General features: G+C 37.1%; 1 protein-coding gene across 1 annotated transcript; it reads right to left on the bottom strand.

Moving 5' to 3' along the window:
- Positions 1-11,320: 11,320 nt before the first annotated feature.
- LOC108665537 (alpha,alpha-trehalose-phosphate synthase [UDP-forming]-like) lies at positions 11,321-18,646 on the bottom strand. The gene is made up of 5 exons (XM_018152301.2): positions 18,532-18,646; positions 18,119-18,343; positions 15,129-15,285; positions 14,711-14,836; positions 11,321-14,482 (listed from the first exon to the last, which is right to left on the bottom strand). The coding sequence occupies exons 2-5, from the start codon at positions 18,217-18,219 to the stop codon at positions 12,371-12,373; spliced, it is 2,496 nt and encodes an 831-aa protein (XP_018007790.1). The 5' UTR covers positions 18,220-18,343; positions 18,532-18,646; the 3' UTR covers positions 11,321-12,370.
- Between the last annotated feature and the right edge of the window lie 2,138 nt (positions 18,647-20,784).

Genomic DNA, 20,784 nt, shown 5'->3' with positions numbered 1-20,784 from the left:
CTATTGAACACCTCAAAAGAAGTCCATGATTAAAAATCTGATCATAAGATGTAAAAAAATATTAACAATTGATAACAGGATGCGCCTTCAAAACTTCTATCCGCGAATGTTATAGATTTTTTTATTACAAGACTTCTCTTTAACTTCACTTCTTGTTTGTTTGTCTGTCTGTCTGTCTGTCTGTCTGTCTGTCTGTCTGTCTGTCTGTCTGTCTGCTACAAATCTTATAATCGATATTTAACACACTTCTACCTGTCCAATCGATCTGAAATTTTGCACACTTGCGTAAAGTTGGAGACACACTTCTACCTGTCCAATCGATCTGAAATTTTGCACACTCGCGTAAAGTTGGAGACAATGCATGAATCAATTTACAGAATAAATAATTTTGTAAATTATAATTTTTTTCATTATTAAAAAATAAAAAAAATAATTTCGCCTGCTACAAATCTTATAATCCATATATGCAGAGGTGGGCAGTAGCGCGCTACATGTAGCGGCCGCTACTAGCGGCCGCTACTAGCGGCCGCTACATTTTCAGTAGCGGTAGCGGTAGCGGTAGCGGTAGCGGTAGCGGCGCTACATTTAAGGCAATGTAGCGGTAGCGGTAGCGCCCGCTACATATTTAAGTAGCGATACGAGGTTTTGCCGCTACCGCTACATTTATAGATAAAGCCTTTAGAATTTACTTAATATTATTAAATATTATTTTAAAACCAGAATGATACATACATAATATAAATTACAGAATAAAACTGTACTAAAGATTTCGGTGTAATGTTGTCAACCTCATCCTGTTGCTAGTGTCAACATGTTAGTTGTTAATTGTTAAGTTGTTACCAGTTACCACTTACAGGTATTTTTTCATATTTCAGTTTGCTTACAGTTATTTTTATGTTTCACCTTCCCTACATGGATGTCTATTTTAATCTACCAATCTCGAAAATAATCCACATATATATACAAATAAAAGAATGATTTTTATATGTATTTGTGGATAATTTTTTAGATCGATAGATTAAAGTACACATCCATGTAGGGAAGGTAAAACATAAAAATAACTAACTTCTATTTACTGTATCTAACCCGTACTAGTTCGGTTAGGTTAATTGCAATAAAGTTGCATTGATATGTTTTGAAAATGTTTTATTATCATTAAATGTTTATGAGTAAATCCCAATAGCAAAACAATAAATATTTAGAGATATCCAATAATTTTGGCCATTGTAGCGGCTAATGTAGCGGTACATTTACTGTAGCGGTAGCGGTAGCTACATTTTACTGTAGCGGTAGCGTTCGCTGCAATCTATTGGGTGTAGCGGTAGCGGTAGCGCCTGCTACATTTCAAAGTAGCGCTGCCCAGCTCTGCATATATGACACAATTTGACCTGTCCAATTGATCTGAAATTTTGAACAATTGCATAAAGTCAGAGACAATGCATGAATCAATTGACAGAATAAATAATTTTGAAAATTTACAAAATTTTGATATCTTGAAAAATTTTGAAAAAGAATTTTTTTTTTTTCAATATTTGAAAATAAAATTAGAAATTCATTGTACTTGTGTAACATCCAAGACACTGGATTGTTCAGAAGTGTTGTCTTTAAAAAGTAATTTTTAAACGCATATTATTTTATATTCTAAGGTATAATATATTTAAGTCTGCTATCGTTTGATCGTGTTCACAAGCAAAAATTGCTTGTGTTCAGTTCAAGACTATAGTAATATGCCCGGTAATTTAAATTTATTCAAGGGTATAATATATTTAAGTCTCCTATCGCTTGATCTTCTCCTATCTTTGGATCGCGTTAACTAGAAGATATCGCTTGTGTTCAGTTTAAGATTATAGGAATAAGCTCAGTAACTTTTTTTTAGATTCTAAATTATAATATATTTAAGTCTCCCATCGTTTGATCGTGTTCACAAGCAGAAATTGCTTGTGTTCAGTTCAAGACTATAATAATATGCCCGGTAATTTTTAATATATTGCATGGAATAATATATTTAAGTCTCCTAGCGTTTGATCGCGTTAACTAGAAAATACCGCTTATGTTCAGTTTAAGATTATAGTAATAAGCTCAGTAATTTTTTTATATTCTAAGGTAGAATATATTTAAGTCTCTATCGTTTGATCGTGTTCACAAGCAGAAATTGCTTGTGTTCAGTTGAAGACTATAGTAATATGCCCAGTAATTTTTTACTTATTCTAGGGTATAATATATATAAGTCTCCTCTCGTTTGATCGCGTTAACTAGAAGAAATCGTTTGTGTTCAGTTAAAGATTATAGTAATAAGCTCAGTAACTTTCTCATAAGACTTTTCTTTAACTTCACTTCTTGTTTGTTTGTCTGTCTGCTACAAATCTTATAATCGATATTTAACACACTTCTACCTGTCCAATCGATCTGAAATTTGGCACACTTGCGTAAAGTTGGAGACAATGCATGATTCAATTGACAGAATAAGTAATTTTATAAATTAAAAAAAATTCATTATTAAAAAAAATAAAAAATAATTTTGTCTGCTACAAATCTTATAATCCATATATGACACAATTTGAACTGTCCAATTGATCTGAAATTTTGCACAATTGCAAAGTCAGAGACAATGCATGAATCAATTGATAGAATAAATAATTTTGAAAATTTACAAAATTTTGATATCTTAGAAAATTTTTGAAAAATAATTTTTCTTTTAAATATTTGAAAATAAAATTAGAATTCATTGTACATGTGTGACATACAAGACACTGGATTGTTCAGAAGTGTTGTCTGTAAAAAGTAATTTTTAAACGCATATTATTAAGTTGTAAGGTTAATCCATTCAATCGCTTAAATGTTTCATGCAAACATTTTGTCACAATACACACCCAATGCATGGTCTTGACATCCAATTCAACAATATGATAATGGATATAACGGTTGCGCTGACGTCGAGTTGACGTTGATGAACTGAGCAGCGTAAGAATGATTACTGAAATTAGGCGGCTATAGTTGCCAGATGTGTTCCGTGCCCAGTTAGTTGTAACGGTGCTGGACTTTCCTGTTACTAAGAATTGCGGCGCTCTGAAGTATCAACTTATCTTATCGAAATATACATCTATCACCTCACTATAGTTAGGGAGAGATGACACGAATTGTTGTTCAAGAAGTGTCTTCAAAATAATTATTCGCAATACTTTGATTGTTAACATTTATTTTTAACAAATTTTTAAAATATAATTTAGGGACTGCTTCGTGGATTATAAAATCGCTGAAGAAGATGATCTAATCATTCTATTCGCCAAATGCCACTTATTAACAGCAGTAACTGATCCAATTTTTTTAATCGGATCGATAAACTAATTTTTTAACTTGAATCGAGAAATTCATTCAACACGAATTGCATGTCATCTTAGTGTTCGAGCGAAGGCTGCTGAGACGAACTTTATCGTGGTACACTGATCACTCAGTCTAATTCCGTACTATAAGCAAATAGCTCGACAGGTGCAAAATAATCTCTCTAAACGTACGGCAGCATCATAGCAGACTATAATGCAACAAGCAAGCGACGTCAAAAAGCGTGGCGCTGGCAAGGCAAAATTTACTCGCAGTAATATTTGATCAGGTCAAAAATATTCTTGTGAACATTTCAGTGTGCTTGAACAAACGGATATTCAGCTATAATACGAATAACATTAGCGACGTGTACGAACCCTTACCAATACCTTACTCGGACGCATTACCAAAAATATTAATTTTTCACACACTTTTATTTTTTTAACACATTTTTTACAATTTCTAACAATTAAAACCTAGGGCTCAGTGGGAGTCTACTGAACCACGTGGATGGAGGCACCTTATGCCGATCAATACGGCAGGCTTGCCGCCGGTCTTGGCGCGCCTCCTGCCTCAACCAATCACCGGGACGGTATTGACGTGACGTCAGTTGTCGGAGTTTGCCACCAATCACGTCCTCGTTTACAGCATGACGTCATACGCCATGGTTGATTTGAAGAGGCAGAAGCCTCATTTGTGCCGCCACAGCGCACATAATGCATATTTTGCTCACTTATCTCACTCCGCTGCCCTCAAGTCTGCTCAGTCAGCAATCATATTGCATGCATGCCTGTTAGAGAGATAAAAATTTGTTGACTTTTCAAAAATATCCTATTATTCAACTGATCGAGATTTGCCACGTTAGTAATCCTACTGAATTTTTGTGAAGGTAATCACAAACGTAAAAAAATGGAACATTAATAATAAAGCCTCTTGATTCTATGTCATCCATCGGTTAGTTTCTGTTGGCTGTAACTTCTATGAACCCACCATATTCTAAACCTCGAAAAAAACTTTGAAACACATTTGAAATATGCTGATGAGGATGCAAGTCGATCCTCTTCGACATATCCTTCCCCTTAGCATCTCCTGAGGATTTGAAGTTTTGAGACGTCATTACATTAGCGCAAGTTTTGGGAAGTAATTACATTAGCGCCTGTAATTCGTCCTATTACACAAGTTCCTCCTAGCTTCATTAAATACAAGATAACATGGCGCTCAGCTATCATCAATAACAAACGCAAATACATGAGTATTGTCAGTTCCATAGGTGGCCAAGGTATACAATAATGACAATTCTGCTCTGAGATCACCGTCTGAATCTTTTCAAGTTTCAAAGCCGTGAATATACGAAATATATTATCATATATATTATTTTTTATTTTATATTTTAAAATTATAACGCAATAAATACAGACCACTACCTTTACCAAGTTGAAGGCAATAAATTTGTCCTCCGTTTCTTGCCCGGGAAAAAAACATCGCAATTTTTGCCGCATCGCAAGGCCGTCGCCCTCCTCTGGCCTTGACCTTACATATAAAACTGAATTTCTTGCTCCTATTTCTGGTAGCAGGTCATAAATTTTCAGGGGCATCTTGCCATTGGTTGATAAAGTCTGCAGCAGCACAAGATAATCTGCTTGTATATTTTTAATGGTAGAGAATTTTCAGATTGTTTTTTTTTAGTTAAATTTTATCGCGTTCGTCCTCAGGGCTCCCTATTTAATTTTCGAGACGAGGAAGGAAAAAATGCGCTTCAAACGAATTAAAATAATTCAGAGAATGGAATTAAAAGAGAAAAAATAAATGAATATACAGTTTTTCAAGCCCTAGCTATATGACGCAATAATTTTTCTATTCTTGCCATTCTCAACAACCGCATCAGAATTATGTAGCTCAAGTGAATATTTTATAATTTCGTCAAAACACGTATTTTTTATCGCGATTAGAGTTTTTGTACGAGTGTAAATCTTATTTAACATAACAGCACACAAAACTGAAATAGCAATCAGGTTCCGAGTTTATCCTTGAATATAGACCATTGTTACGAGAAACCGATCATTGTCGAAAGGGCCAGGCTTTTTAACAGAATTGTCTTTTGTTCCAAGTCAATAAGTTCTTTGTCATCGAGCGTACTTGAAAGAAATTCGTTTGTCATAGTACAACGTTAGCAGTTGTTCCTTTCTTTGTCTGTCCTAAAAGTTTGAGCAATCATGTCTTAGTTGTTTAACTCATTGTTGTCGAAATCTCGGATAAAATATGCTTAAAAATGATTTGCCTGAGTCGTAAACGAAGACTCGAAGAGTAAATAATGACTATCTGTCGACGAGGTCTTAAAATCTTCCATTCCTGATCACAAAATCAAGTTTGTGAGAGATATTTAGCAGTGATTATATTTCGAAATAGGTAAATCTTTAAATATGAAGTGAATCAGTCCTTTTGTCTAACGTAATGCTTGCTGTCATGTATGGCCTGCTTCCTTTGTAAAATGTCATGTGTCTATAGCCTGTTTCCTCGTTAAAAAAATATATAAAGCAACTTTCATGGCTTCCTTTCAACTGCAAACTTGAACAATAGTTCACGCCACAGCGACCACATGCTCCATGGAGGTTCACTGACGCTGTGAGGCATACTGATGTTTTTTTTACTTTGCTGTCTATCGCTGTTATTCTGAGGTCAGAGTGATGGATTTGATTTAAAATTCTTGACAAAAAGAAATTTCTGTAACGGCTTGCAAAATTATGTTTCTCCCCTACACATTTCTTCTAAGAGTGAGATCCTAAGTCGTATAATTAGATTTCAGACAAGTCGGTAACAAGATCTTCACCTGATGTCACATTTGCGTCGTTCAATGATAGAATAATAGAAAACGACTCTTCAACTCAGAATTAATTTATACTTCACAAATGAAGTGATGGATTAAACAAACCCCAGTAAAATAACTGGGTATTGTTAGTTTGATTTTTTTATTGAAAATTTCTGAAATCGTCAAATAAGACCGTCACCTCAAATCTTGAGCCTATGATTTGGCGCAACTTTAATATAGATTGGCAGTATCATTGGCAGTATCATTTCAATTGGCAGTATCATTTCACTATTTCACTTGGAAACTTAAATAACTCTTTTCTTGCGACTTCCAAACAAAATCAATTTCCATTTAGTTCATCTACAATACACACATCCGCCATATCGTCGACCGTGTGCACAATCCTTCTAAAGTTCAAGAGCTGCAATACATAATGAAATATGATCAAGTCTCTAGCGCGTTCATCATCCTCCATTTCAGGCATGAATATATCATGATGATGATTATCATCCTGCATTTCATGGCTCTATGAATATTTTAACTCGAGCAGTGTTAGTTAACGGACAAGCATCTCGCATATCATTTAAGAGTTAAGACGCTTTATTGCGCAGGTCAGCTCATAAATAAAGTCATTCATACAGTGTGAATACCATCAGCAATGTCTTCAAATTAAATGCAGGCAGAATGACTTGTGCATTTGAGTCTTGTTAGAACTTTAATGTTACTACGCCTCAAAAGCATACAATTAAGCAGCATAATTCTAGTTTAACTATGCGTCGAGATCACTACGAAGGTCTCAGTGAAGATCTCAAAAATGTTGCAAAAAAATAAAAAAGATTTAGGTACCGAATTTTTGTTTGTTGTCACAGAAACAATTAAAAGCGGTAATATAACAATAACTAACACATAATCATAAATTTACTCACCACATTGTTGCGGCTTAAAGATATAGCTGAGTAGTGAGTAGGTATGGCTCAAAGATATAACTGAGTAGATGTGTTGGGATGCCTGCATCCCAACAATAAGTTGGGTTGAGTTATTTATATTTATTATAAATAATAAGTTGAGGTTCTCAACATCATAAATGGAGATTCACACGATTCCGACTAGTTCAATTATTATAAAATCTTCCGTATTTTCATTGTGTGAAGATTAGTTCTCTCCTTCATCCCAAGAATGTGAACCTTCATCGGCGAATTCATATTCAAGAAGCAAATGTCTACCCTGATATCATGACAGCTATAGTGAGCTCAAGCACTCGCTGCACAAAGCGTCCAGAGCTGAACGAGCCTTGGTCCATGGGTTTCGGCTTTGATGTTCTGGTAGCATCCAACCATTCATGAACTAAAGTATGAATATTGTACACAGCCTTATCAACCGAATATTCAGGGAAAAAGTTAGTATTATGTATACAGCCTAGGCAACGACCATTCATGTATTGTACTCTGTATTGTATGCGCAGCCTCTCGAAAAACCTCAAACATTTAAGGTTTGCCGAATATGCCGAATATAGATACTGCTTTCAATTAACTGTCGCTATTGAATGGATGCAACCATAAAGGCTTTGAACGAACAAATTTCTCTATTATTTCTTTACCTCCAGATTTAACCCGATTCCTAACATTCTATCTGTCTTTATAGAGCTCCTGCTGATGCAAGTAAAAGACATTTTCTACAAAGCTACGTAACACGAAACGAAACTTCGGCCTCATTTCATAATGACGAAAAAAGATACTCAAACATGTAAACTACCTTCCAATAGGAATTGAATCCCGATGTCTTTTTACATTGTCCGAAGCGTTTTTCATTCACGTGAGGCATCACGTGAGGCATTTATTTCGGGCATCACGTGAGGCATTTTTCAATGCCCGAACAAAAGAAGGTCATAATTGACCGGCCGCTTAGTGTGGAAAAAATACGACTCACAAGGGTAGGATTGGTAGGAGAACCTTTGTTAATGATTTTTCTTCAGAAATATACACTGTTAGAAAAATTACCGTTAACGATATTACCGGCGTTCCAGCGGCCGGTCGGCACGTGAAAAGAAACACCGTGTCGCCGTTTTTATTCTAATTTTACACTAGAAATCCGTAAAACATCTGATAAAAACGGCGAAACAGTTTATTTTCACAGGGCGACCGGCCACTATAGAATGCCAGTGGGACCGTTTTCTCATCGTTTTTTCTAGCAGTGTAGCCGTTATTTGCCTTTTAATAAATTTCATTTTTATTTTCTTTCATAAAAACATATTAAGAAGTCGCGGCGTTTTTCTGAACAGTCACGAGTAAGAGTGTTTAAATTAAATTAAAGCTTAAATTAAATTTAATAGAGCTTATTGCTTAAATTAATTTTGAAATTTTCTAAAGCAAATTTCCGTGAGCAAGACGTGCACCTACGATACGTTTCTTAAGGACAATTCACACTGGTCGTGCTTTATTTGAGAATATTCGCACTTTATTGCGAGTGTTTCCATACTAAAAAATACACGCAACCACGAAGACGGAGTAGGGACATCTAATACCAGTTGTTCCCTACATTTCGACGAAGTTGCGAGCATGGCAACCAAATCATTGGAAATTTCTACTTGTTTTTCGTCGAGAGCAATCATGTCAGAAATAGAGAAACCCACAACGTGGGCATCTTTAGCGCTTTGAAGTGGACAATGCCATGACGGCATTTTTACTAACATCAACACATTAAATAATGAAGAGAGTTTTTCTCAGACTTTGCTAATAAGTTACGCAATTTTATATAACATAAAATACAAGTAACCTTTTAAACTAAGCATCGATTACGCATGAAAAATGTTCATATCAATAAGACACAGAGGCAGACACGCTATTTGAGCTTTAAACTGAACTGTAATTCACAGGTGCAATGCCTGACCTCATAATGAGCTCAGGACTTCACTTCTGTTTTATTTCTGGCCTAATATCTGGCCCGAGCACGACATAGGAGAGAAGACCGACCATCGATTTTCATGGGAGGTCAATGCCGGTCTATTCCAGAGAAACCAAACCTATGAACCCGCATTTAGATATGAATCTATATTGATACATATGAACCCGCATTTAGATATGAATCTACATTGATACAGCACGATATTGTATTAGAAAGAGAAGAATCCTTTGGCGAAAAATTTCACATGTAACTGGAATCGTGTAAATTCGGATCAATGCCGAAGCAATCGAAATGCCAATATTGCCAAGTGGATCAATGTCTTCCGTATAAAAAATTATTACGCTTAAGCCCTTTAATGTAGCACTTCAGCACTTATATTATCACTTTCTTACAACTATAAACTTTTTAAAAAGTTAACTATAGATTACCCGGTAGAGTTCAACATCATGTCGGTCAATAGTACACCCGACAGATTGCAACACCAAACTTGATCTGTAGGCCTATTTGGATAGATCATCGGTCAACACTATTCTGGGTCCTCAGGGGATCAAGGACAAATCTCATAAGGTCGATTAAGTTTATGGATGGTGAGAGGATAGTGGATAACGTAGCACATTTGTTAGAAATAATTTTAGTTGATGTCAATTTGTCAACGTAATTTTTTATAGGTATCGAAAAAGGTTAAAGTCTCTACAGGTACTGTAGGTGAACTTTCATTCTTCTATTTTTCCTTTGAATCGTTGGTACTCCCTCTTTCTCTCAATAAATATCTTAAAACATTATATAGAGTTGTTAAATTCCTGGTTCTCACATGTACTTTTCTTGTTTATTTTGTTCGCCTGAAGCAGGCGTGTCACCGACATTTTACTTTAGTTCAGTTTTTTAAGCATCTCAGAGTTTCAGTCAAATTCAGTGTAGGTGTTGGCTCAAAGTCTAAAGTGAACAGAAGGAAATGTTGCGTACATGTATTTTAATTCTAAAGATCCGTGTGCCTAAATTGTATACTTGACTTTTATCGTGTTCCATGTTCGAAATAAATGATTTTACTTGTCGATTATACCTTATGTGCAATACAAATTTTATGAAACCAATTTTTACGGTTTACCTTTGTATATTGTTTTGTTTATACCTAGAACAGATTTTATAAAGAAAACGGAACGAAAAATCGTGTATTCAAATCCTTCGAAAAGTGACTACACGTAACACGAGTAAAATATTTCAAGTCTACGCTTCTAATTAATCATTAGTTTGTTCTTGCTTATCATTTGCGAATGAAAAATCTGAACTATATTTCTATTTCTAAGTCAGCGCATCAGCAATTCTCCTCTTATGCAAAATCTACTCCTGTTGTATGTACTTGCACATTTATGCTTTTAATGTAAAACCATTTTCTTGTTCTTAATTCATTGCTTATATTGAGTAGATCGTAACTTCTGTTATGTCTGCAGTCTTTCGGACTTGGAAATGCGCGGTTTGTTCGTGTTTGATGAAGATTGTTTCGAAAGCATAGAACGTGAACTTATCAGTGATAAGGTTTGAAAAAAAGTTCACAACTCAACATTAAATTTCACAGCGTCAAGTTATAGTTAGAAAATAGACCTATGTGAACACTTGCGGCAATATTTTATAGACCGTAGACGTTGAACGTTGAAAGACGCTTATTATATAGGCGCATTTTGAAGTTACCCCTCGAAAGGGCCCTGCAGTAATGAAGAAGCAGAACATTTTTTAATCGGTAACTTATATGCATGAATTTTTTAGCAGCAAGCGCCATGACTTTTACTCATTTGGGCTCCGATCATTTTCAGGCTTTCAGCGAACTGCGAAGTCTATTCACATATAAATAAATACAAGTAAGACTCGTATGACTTTTTATCTTTGAGTTCACGGAAAACCGTATATATAAATTCCTAATCATTCCAATATTAATCGCTACCGACTCTTATTATTTAAAAAGTTCATACGGAATGATTTTGAATTAGGGAGGCGAGTTTATTCGCAAATGATATGATGGTCAAATATCTCTTCTCAGTTCATAATTACGCACAGTTTATGTAATACCTGAATACTTTTTTCTAATAATCACGACCTCTTTTTAATAAACTGAGAGAAGAATTAAGTGAAAATTTTTCACTTAACTAGTTTGTTCGGTTCATCGACTAAAGAGTTCATACGGCTGACAACCTTTTTTATGCAGACAAAATAATTTCTAGTTAAAGAGAACTTTGCTGAATTAATTTAAAATAAAGAGCGTATCAATTAGTAAAATTCGTGGCAAGGGAATTAAAGAAACGGTTCCAGGTCATACTGTACTTATAATGTATTTTTAAAAACAGAGCTTGCATAGACATATATAGGCAGTTCCAAATAACACTGCATCGTGGGCAGTGTAACCGGATAAACAATGAGTTTGCATGCATTATAAAACGTTGCAAGTTACCTTATATCTTCAAATAGAGTTAACGCTTTGCCTACGTTTTAATATCAGTGGGCGATTTATAATTCAACAAATCTTGACAAAAATTCAAGAGTTGTAAGCAAGTTCCTCTAATCTTCATTTATCATGTAAGCATATATTATTAAAATTTATAGTTAGTTTCACGGTCAACGACAGATATTAGGACACTCCGCATGCTAAAATAGCTAATTGAGCCCAAACCATATTAATATCGAGCTAGCTTCATGTTTGTGATGTTTAAAATTAAATGAAATAAACTCATAAGTGAAGAGCGTATTGCACAATCAACGCATTGGTATGTTAATTCGCCCTGGATATTCAGTTTCCATGACATGCTGATCCTAATCTATTTCTTAACAAGGGTGACGCACATAGCGCTATGTTCTACAATCTACAGTCCAAAACACGATCCAGCAACCGTAACATAATTACTTCCTCATTTTAAAAGAATGTGGCTAGTCTAGGAGAAAATGTGAAAATGCCTGTGAAAATTACGAAAGCATTAATTATATACTCGAGATTTGTTGATATATCAGTGATATGTTCCTGTAAGCTAAAGCATTTTACTTCCTAAAAACCAACATTGCATATCCATATCGCATAAATCTATCGGGAATATAAGCATCTTACCTGCGAAAACGATCAATTAAGACCTTGAGAATATGCTGCTTGCAAGGAGACAGTAAAATGTTCTGTGTTTTCAGAAAATTTAGACCAATTTAAAAAAAAAACTCGCCTACTTTATTTGATATCCCTAATCCTTGATAGGAAATTTGTTCAGACTGCCTCTTAGTTTTCATCGGACATACGTTAACAGAACAAAATTATCATGCATAGCCACACGATATCCTGTAAAAAGTCCATCAATTGTTCATCTTGCGTGTATTTTAAGTAACAGAATTCATTCTAAGAGGAGCCCCGGCTTTTCGGACGAACGTTTTGTAATCTTTATCGTTGATAACCATGTTTGAAACCATCCTGGATGGAGAACCCCCGGGACTACCTGCTTTTCCGTTGCGCATCGGATCATTAAAGGAAGCAGTCCTTGATCTTGGCCCGATGTTCGTAAATGAGCTCGTTCGAGACCTCATGTGCGAAGCCTTGGGTCGTCGAGAGCCCAGCCTCCGCTCAATCCAGCGCAACATTGTTAAAACAGCGTCTGTGTTTGCAAGACGATAATTCGCGGATGTTTTTACGTTTTGTACATCTGTAACTCGGAAGGTGACTGCCATGCCTTCGAGGGCTTCTATGGCATTTTCATCGGTTTCGTCATCACCGGCAAAGATGATGGATGCTTCACACCATTCCAAGCCCAACATCGACCTTAAAATGTGGATTGCAGCACGACCTGAGTCCCAAGTGACGGGAGGCTGAGCTTCGAGAGACATTAGTGCTTGAGTCGCCTCAATATCCACCTCCTTAAAGACATCCAGAGCCTGCTTAATGAGCGCTGGACGAAGCGAAGCCTCCACTTTTCGGAAATGGAATGATACACAAGGGCCTTTGTCTTCGACGTAAGCTCCGCTTGCACAAAGTTCGCCCAATTTTTCTTTGAGTTTCTCCAACTTCTCAATGTATTCTGCAGGCACCGGGTGGTTAAACAAAGAGTTATCCGGATGCAAAATTTCAAAGCCATGGTTTCCAGCATAAGTTATTCCTTCGATGTCAACCATCTTTTTGACGTTTTCTAGTGACCTTCCTGAGATAACAGCGATGCTTACATCTGGTAAGTGGGCGAGTCTCTGAAGGACTTGTTTTGTCTCTTCGGGAAGATGGGCAATATCGGGATGAGGAGCGATCGGAGCGAGTGTTCCATCATAGTCGAGCAAAAGAGCAATGCGAGAGTGTTCATTAATACAATCGGACAAATATTGATCGAAATCCTCTTCAGAAACGGGTCTCAGGAGCTTGCTGTCGCATGCTTCGTCCAAACTGTCGACAGATTTCAGCACTTCTCGAAGCCAAAAGTTGACGTCACGAATTTTTTCCCTGCGCCGGAGCTGAGTCATTCGTAATTCACGCTCGTCAAAAGGCATCGTCAGAGCTCTGTGAATGACTTTTGCAAACTGATTCTGCTCGTAAGGATTCACTTGTAGAGCTTCTTGCATCGTAACTCCAGCTCCTGCAAAGGGGGACAATACCAAAACGCCAGGTTCTTTGATCTGGCAAGCGACAAATTCTTTTGCGACTAAATTCATGCCGTCTCGCAGAGGTGTGACAAGTGCCACAGACGCATCTCTGTAGAAGGCAGCGAGTTGATCATGAGTGACAGATCCGTAAATGTAACGAATTGGTGACCAGTTTGGCGTAGTAAATCTTCCATTAATTCTGCCCACAATCTGGTCGAGTTCTTCCTTCAACTCTTGGTACTCCTTAACATCCGTCCGCGACGGAACAGCAATCTGAAGAAGTGTCACCTTTTCGATGTGCTGCGGATACAACTCCAAAAGCCTCTCGAATGCTTTGAATCGCTTCACTAAACCTTTAGTGTAATCCAAACGATCGACGCCTAGCAGCAGCTGCTGTTCGTTTTTATTTTTAATGGCCTCTGGAGCTTCTTCTGCCATCTGTACGAAACGATCATAAGGTATACTGATGGGCAGGGGGTGCACAGATACACTTCGTTTGTTGTGCTCAATGAGTCTCTTTTTTCTGTCAACACGACATCCCAAAATTCTGTGGCAGCAGTCAATGAAGTTGATGCAGTAATCCTCGAGATGAAACCCAACTGAGTCGCATCCAAGAATACCTTGCAACAGTTGAGATGCCCATGGAAACAACCTCACAATATCCCAAGATGGGAATGGGATGTGTAAGAAAAAGGCCATTTTAACCTTGAGCCCTTCGTCGTTGCAAATGTTACGGATGTAGTTCGCTGTGTACATAAGGTGATAGTCGTGAATCCAAACTAACGGCACTTGATCAGGCTGTCGCTCATAGCATTTGTGGACGGCATCCATGGTAAGTTTGGCGAACTCCTCGTTGACAGCCACGTAAGCCTGAAAAAATGTGGTTACTTGAACAGGAATACTATTCAATCATTCATATTCGTGTCGTATTAAATTCTGCACAATAAATCTCAACTGAACAAGTAATGAACTAGGATTCTCAACTCTCACTAAATAAGTCGAGCTGGATTGGAAGACAAGAAAAACTCAAAATTGCTTAAATATTCAATAGGTGAAACTCTAGAAATTATAATACCTCCGTACACAAGGCACACAAACCTCCCATTTATCCTCTTCGAAAACGGCTTTGTCAGGCATTGAGTGAAAGAGAGGCCAGAAGCAGGCGTTGCAGCAGCCGTTGTAGTAATCATCAAACTGCTTGCGAGGCAGGTTGACTGGAATCACCTGTTCAGAGTCGCATCATGAAATATTTGTATTAACCCCAATATTTAGGCATTATTTCACTCCCGATCGTTGAATTGTTGTGTTAACAGATTATTTTTGAGAGATTTGGACAAAAACGATACTCACTGATTCTATACCAACGATACTGCAATTGATTTCGAGTCATTAACTTTACCTCCGGTGTGAAAACACTCAAAAGTCTCTTCTTTCATGCCCATCAAATTTAACATATTACTTCGGAGAGCAAACAATATTTGCGAGAGAAAATCTAATTTTTATTGCTAAGACGCACCTGGTCGCTCCTGAGCCCAGCAGTGGGGCTCTTGTCGTCGGGGCTGGACTCGGGGATCGCGGAGATGCCGTCCTCAAGATGCAGTCCCGACCATCCCACCCAGAGCCCCCCTGTCTCCACGACTACGGGGGCTACCGCCGTCACCAGACCTCCAGCACTGGGGATAGCCAAAAATATATCTGGAGCCGTTCTATTAAAACTCGATTTTGTACACGTAGCGGACTCGGTACACGTAACGGCCGATTTCTCGCCTGCGGTTAGTGGGTTTAGATTGAGAAGCCGTCAGTGATTGGCTGACGTAGTTACTAACGCGTAGATATTTTTGACGGTGCGAGCCCAACTGAAACGAATATAAAATTCCGTCTTCTGATCGTAACTCGTGCTCCAGATCTAAGAATACGAGAGAAATTAAAAATTCAATTTTTTCGTATAAAGAGCGAGATAAGGAAACTTATGGCAGTAAGAAACCTCTTAGTTTTATAGGTATGCGTTCTATTTTTTATTGCTACCGTCCTTCGTGCTGTCAAAACAATGCTTGAAAAACATCGATGAAAACAAATTAGCTCTCAAGTCATTTACATATAGAGCGATGACTCATTTTCAGGCGAGTTAATAAAAATAAAAAGTGTAGGTCTACCAACAGAAAGCGAATGAAAATCCTTTAATACTGTTGATATATTATCTTAAGGAGTTTAGCCTCAATTTTAACATCAAAGAACCGATAATATTGAACAAAAATTTTCTTCCGGATATTTGTAGACTGATATTAACTAATTTCGGTACGCAGATCTCAAAATCATAACCGTTTTACTGCAGCACGTCAGAATTTTCCGTTACAGAGTACATTGCCTCGTAGTCAGTATTTGAGTGAAAGTTAAAAAACTAATTTACTAATTTATTTCATAATGAATGCTTCAAATTCTAGAAATTATAGATTAAATTTACATTCAACCAGAATGAAAATTAAAATGCTTAAGGCATTTGTCTTTGCGGTTATGATGCTCTGTGTCAGCCGGCAAAATCCAGCATAAGTAGCCATCAGGTTATTGTTGTGCCGCCTTTGATAACGCGTCTCCATAAGTGAAATCTCTTGGTAGAATCGCTCACTGCGATCGTCCTAAACAGCTTAAACGTTTTCAAGGAAGAAGTCAAGGTACAGGAAATAGATTTTCAATGACATCCAGGAGCTAAGTTTCTTGAAGGACAACAAGGGCTGCTGGCCTGCTGCACTTTTTTTTCATGGTCATGCGAGTTCACGTACCCTAAGACCAGCGCTTGATCTTGGCCTCCGAGAAAGTGTTGCCAATCTTCTTCAAGTATTAAAAGACAGCCCAATTCTGATCCATGGCCCATATGTAATTTTCCATCAGACCGAGCTTTATGTAGAGTGTTTGATGGAAAATCTTGGCTGGGTCGACATGGACAACATGTTTCACGTGTTTCTACCAGGCACACGATTCTTTTACACTTTTTGATTTTTTTTTTTTTGTCAAATTATAACTAAAAACGATTGGGATGTTTTTTGAACTGAAAATTCTGACGTGATACAGCAAAACAGTTATGATTTTTTAAATCAACGGACCTAAATTTGGCTAAAACACTTTACACATATCCTGTACAATTTGTTTGAAATTTGTTGTTCAATGTAATGAACTCATATTATAATTGAAGAGTTTGCTTAATGCCGCATCGAAATAAAAAACTTTATTCATTATTTTTCAGCTTCTGTGCTGTGCCTTTTTTGTCTCCTATATGTTAGATAAAGTCTCAATTTTATATTAAAAACCAGACAAATCATTTATCTCGTTAGGACTGCCATTATTTATTACGGACAGATTTGAATCTGCTCCACTCATAACGATTAAGTCTTTTTTATCATGTCGTTGCTATTATAATCCGTGTTTATAATAAAGTTTAAATTAGTATATATGGATCGTCAGAGCTTATAGTAAGTTTCCTCTCAATTGAGTAAAGACACCGTTGAGTGGCGCTGCCAAGTGTATTCAAACATGGCACTTCTGACCAAGGTCTCGGAACTGGTTTTATGCAGCCGTAGGTAAAAACATGCGCACTCTGCGTCACTGATGCCAGATAATCTCTAGACAAATCTTTCTTCTCTTTATTTTCTCCAGTTAGGCATTTTTTCAGGACATTGGCTTGATTTAGCCCATAAATGAACTTTTTTTAACAAAAACTCATTAAAAAAATCGGATTAAACAAATTATGAAATCACGCAATTATTTCATATCTAATATGCCAAAATATTTCATTACAATTTAACAGGCATTGTCATAAACATTCATTCCTCAATTCTGCCAGCAATTGCGCCAATGTGAAGAATTCGTGCCTCGTCTCGTGTTCGATGTTCATGCCAAGATTCGCCTCAAGGCAGCGGCCGCACCAAGTCACTTCGGACACAATTTATTGTAATATTTGCTCACTTCGTCCTCGAAACTATACGCCATGACACATCGAGGTCAGAGCTCGGTTGGTTGTGTTAGACATAACATTTAGCCTTCATTTAGTTTTTTTATGTATTATCAAGTGCTATACACACACTGAAATTGAGAAATTTGTAAATTTGTCTCCGACTCAATAGCGCCGAATTCATTAGAGATATCCGTGCATGCAGAATTACAGGATTCTATGGTATTCTTTCGGCATGACACCGTAGGAAATTTTCATCAGGGTAAGGAATAGACTTTGCATATTAGTTGGCATGCAAGAAATGCGCTTATCGCCGTTACGTATTTGCGTAGTGTTCAGTCATGCCTCGTAAGAAACATTACCTATAAAACGACACGGTCATAGACATGAGTGGGTTCAGTAAAGTTAGATAGAATTCATTGGTCCCTGTGCTAAATCAAACTTCCCTAGTGCAGGTTATATCATGTATCACATGGTGCAGATTAGACCATGTATCTCAAGTTTAGCTTAGAAAATGATTCCCAATATTGCAGGCAAAATCGGTCCTTTACACGCCCGCTCACCTGTATTTTCTCGTAAGTTCCCCAGTTTTGGAGTTTTTACAGATGACGAATGGCAAACGATTTGCCACCACCACCATTGGAGACGTGGAGTGGATCACCATTTTGGATGATGATCAACGCACCGAATTTATTCCTCTGATAATATTAGGTTATGTATGTTTTGCTTCACCATTCAATATTAAACAAAACTCAGTAAATATATTCTTTTAAATCTGAAATTAAAAGCTGCACATGATAGGACAGTAGCGATTAGAATCTTTTGTAAAATAATGATGAACGCTAATACGTTAAAGAAATTTAGCAGTCTAGGATCCAATTGCCCTTATTCCTTACCTCCATGTAACATCTGTCAAAATACTCAAAAACGTTTTTATATGTGATGTTGATTCTTGATCAATTTAAAACTTACTCACTTGCTTTTGCGTCATCAAAATACCTACATGCACACAAGGTTCGTCATAGAACTGAACCGTACGAGAAAATGTCCACCGTGTCGAGAACCTAGCACTTCAATGCAGTCCCTGTGTGTAGTAACACTGCCAGAGTTACATGTAAAAGACAGACCTTTATAGTCCACCTTGAAAGGCAAACTTGGCAGTGAGGCCCCAGCCTCCATTGCTGCTCGGCTGGCGCTGCTGCTGCGTGTTTGTTTAGCTACGATGCCAATGCAGCTATGGCGCCAACTACCTACCTTACCGAGAATATATTTTGATTTCAGATAATAGCCACAAACTAAAATCTACATATAAGAAGAGAAATGTTTTTATACAGTTAGGCGTTACATGCTAATGTTGAAGCAGATTCTCATGTTACAACAAACAAATAGTATGAAGCTGCATCCTGCATGAAAGAGACATGAACTGTGAGCTCTAGTGTAACAGATCCTTCATACTTGTATGAGTGACAGGTTCAACCTGATCAATTGCTTGACTGACGTCACAGAAAGTGCGCGGTCCTCAATTGGGAAGTTGGGAACTGCGCTTTAGTTTAATTAACCTGCTAACACGAATACAAGGTTGAATTTGTTCTCCCTCTTGAATATCAACTTATTTGTAATTTTTGTGTGAATTAGTATTGACTTGTAAATGACCTCAATTCATCTAGTTAAAGCTATCTTTAACTGAAACAAATCAAGTAGGTAATTCTATGTCACTTCCCATCAACTTTTCTCATGCTGCGATTCAAAAACAAAATGAATGGAACAATAGTAGAATTTTTACCTATCACAAATTTTTAGCTAGATAGTAACAGCTACTTGAATTAAATATACGCTTGTGACGTGGATAGATTATGTTATCCTTTTTTAAGTAATTTGCAGCTTTTAATCGTTCATTTATCAACTCATTTCATTTTATAACTCCTGGGATTATTTCCTCGAAGTGAGACAATAAAAAACATCGCCTCAGATTTACAACTTAGGTTTACATAACGAATCATGCATGCACATAATACATTCTTGGTATCAAATTGGAAGTACTTCGTGCAGTTTTGAAATGAGCAAGAGGAATTAGATGCGTTAATTAGTACATAACTTCGATCATCAGCCATTGCAGAATCAAGTGGCGGAATCGACCTCCTTGAAAGATAAGATAGGTAATTCTTCTTGACCTCATTTTCACTATCTTCACTCGTGTGTTCCTCATTTCTATCGTCCGCAGAACAGTTTAGGGACAACCTTAGAGCCACCGAAGCCTTCCTGGTTAGCTAATTGAGTCGAATGGAATAAAATTAATAGATGTAACTTTTCAATGGACAGGAAGGGATTGAGCCATGAAAAGCCACGCGTTGTTGGACTGATTTGCGCGGCCATTATAGCAGCTGAAACATGCCCGACATGGCAGCTGAAACAACTGAGGAAGTAGCATCACAAGGTCAGTCGATCCTGCCGTTAAACGGATTATGAATTCATTGAAATATTGAGGAGTTTTGACGATGAAATGAACCGGTAGAGAAAGATCGTATCTGTCACGTCAACATTTTGGCTAAATTAGGCTAGATGACCGAATTAATTTCTTCCAAACTATGGACTCTAATCACTATACACTCAAATAACTTGAATCCGAAACTGGTTCATTTAGCGTTCTACTTTTATTTCCTTCAATCGAAGTAAGTATCAAGAAATTTAATAGAAGCATTCTCACCAGGCCTGGGGAATGTATCAAGCATTCATGAATCCTGAAAAATAAAGAGAATGAGTTGCAGGGGTCAACAAAGTACATGAGTGGACGACGCAGAGAAGTGAACGCAATCTTGTCGTGTCGTGTTGGAGCCTCGCAAGCCGGCGCGCCGCCCGAGGCGGCTGGCAACTGCGTAATTCTAACACACGTGTAAAATTGCTGTTGTCGTCATCGCATCTTCCGTTGGTAGACGTTTTTTGTTAACTTATGGCAATTAAAATAATAATAAAAATAGCAATTATAAACGGTCGAACTGGCTGGATAATTGCCACCATCATCTCTCGACTAATTTATAAAAATAAGACGATGTCTAGTTGAAAAAGTTATTGAAAAAAATTGAAAAAGGCAATGTTATAAATTTTTTAACATTACGACAATACTGATGAGTAATAATCGGGATAGGCAACTGTTTTACCTATTCAGCTATTTAGTAATAATACAGTCGATTTCGTATGAAAACTTCATGACCGATAAATCACTCATGGTCAA

The sequence above is a fragment of the Hyalella azteca genome, unplaced genomic scaffold, assembly GCF_000764305.2.
Source record: "Hyalella azteca isolate HAZT.00-mixed unplaced genomic scaffold, Hazt_2.0.2 contig7978, whole genome shotgun sequence".
NCBI classification, from domain to species: Eukaryota; Metazoa; Arthropoda; class Malacostraca; order Amphipoda; family Hyalellidae; genus Hyalella; species Hyalella azteca.
Note: the sequence above shows the minus strand (reverse complement) of the source record. Positions and strands in the feature narration are given on the sequence as shown.

Excerpts from the sequence above, each read along its gene's own strand:
- LOC108665537 (XM_018152301.2), bottom strand. The coding sequence starts at position 18,219 with ATGGTGATCCACTCCACGTCTCCAATGGTGGTGGTGGCAAATCGTTTG. Across the intron at positions 15,286-18,118 it reads GAACTTACGAGAAAATACAG|TGCTGGAGGTCTGGTGACGG; the intron begins GTGAGCGGGCGT and ends GGCTATCCCCAG. Across the intron at positions 14,483-14,710 it reads TCGAAGAGGATAAATGGGAG|GCTTACGTGGCTGTCAACGA; the intron begins GTTTGTGTGCCT and ends ACATTTTTTCAG.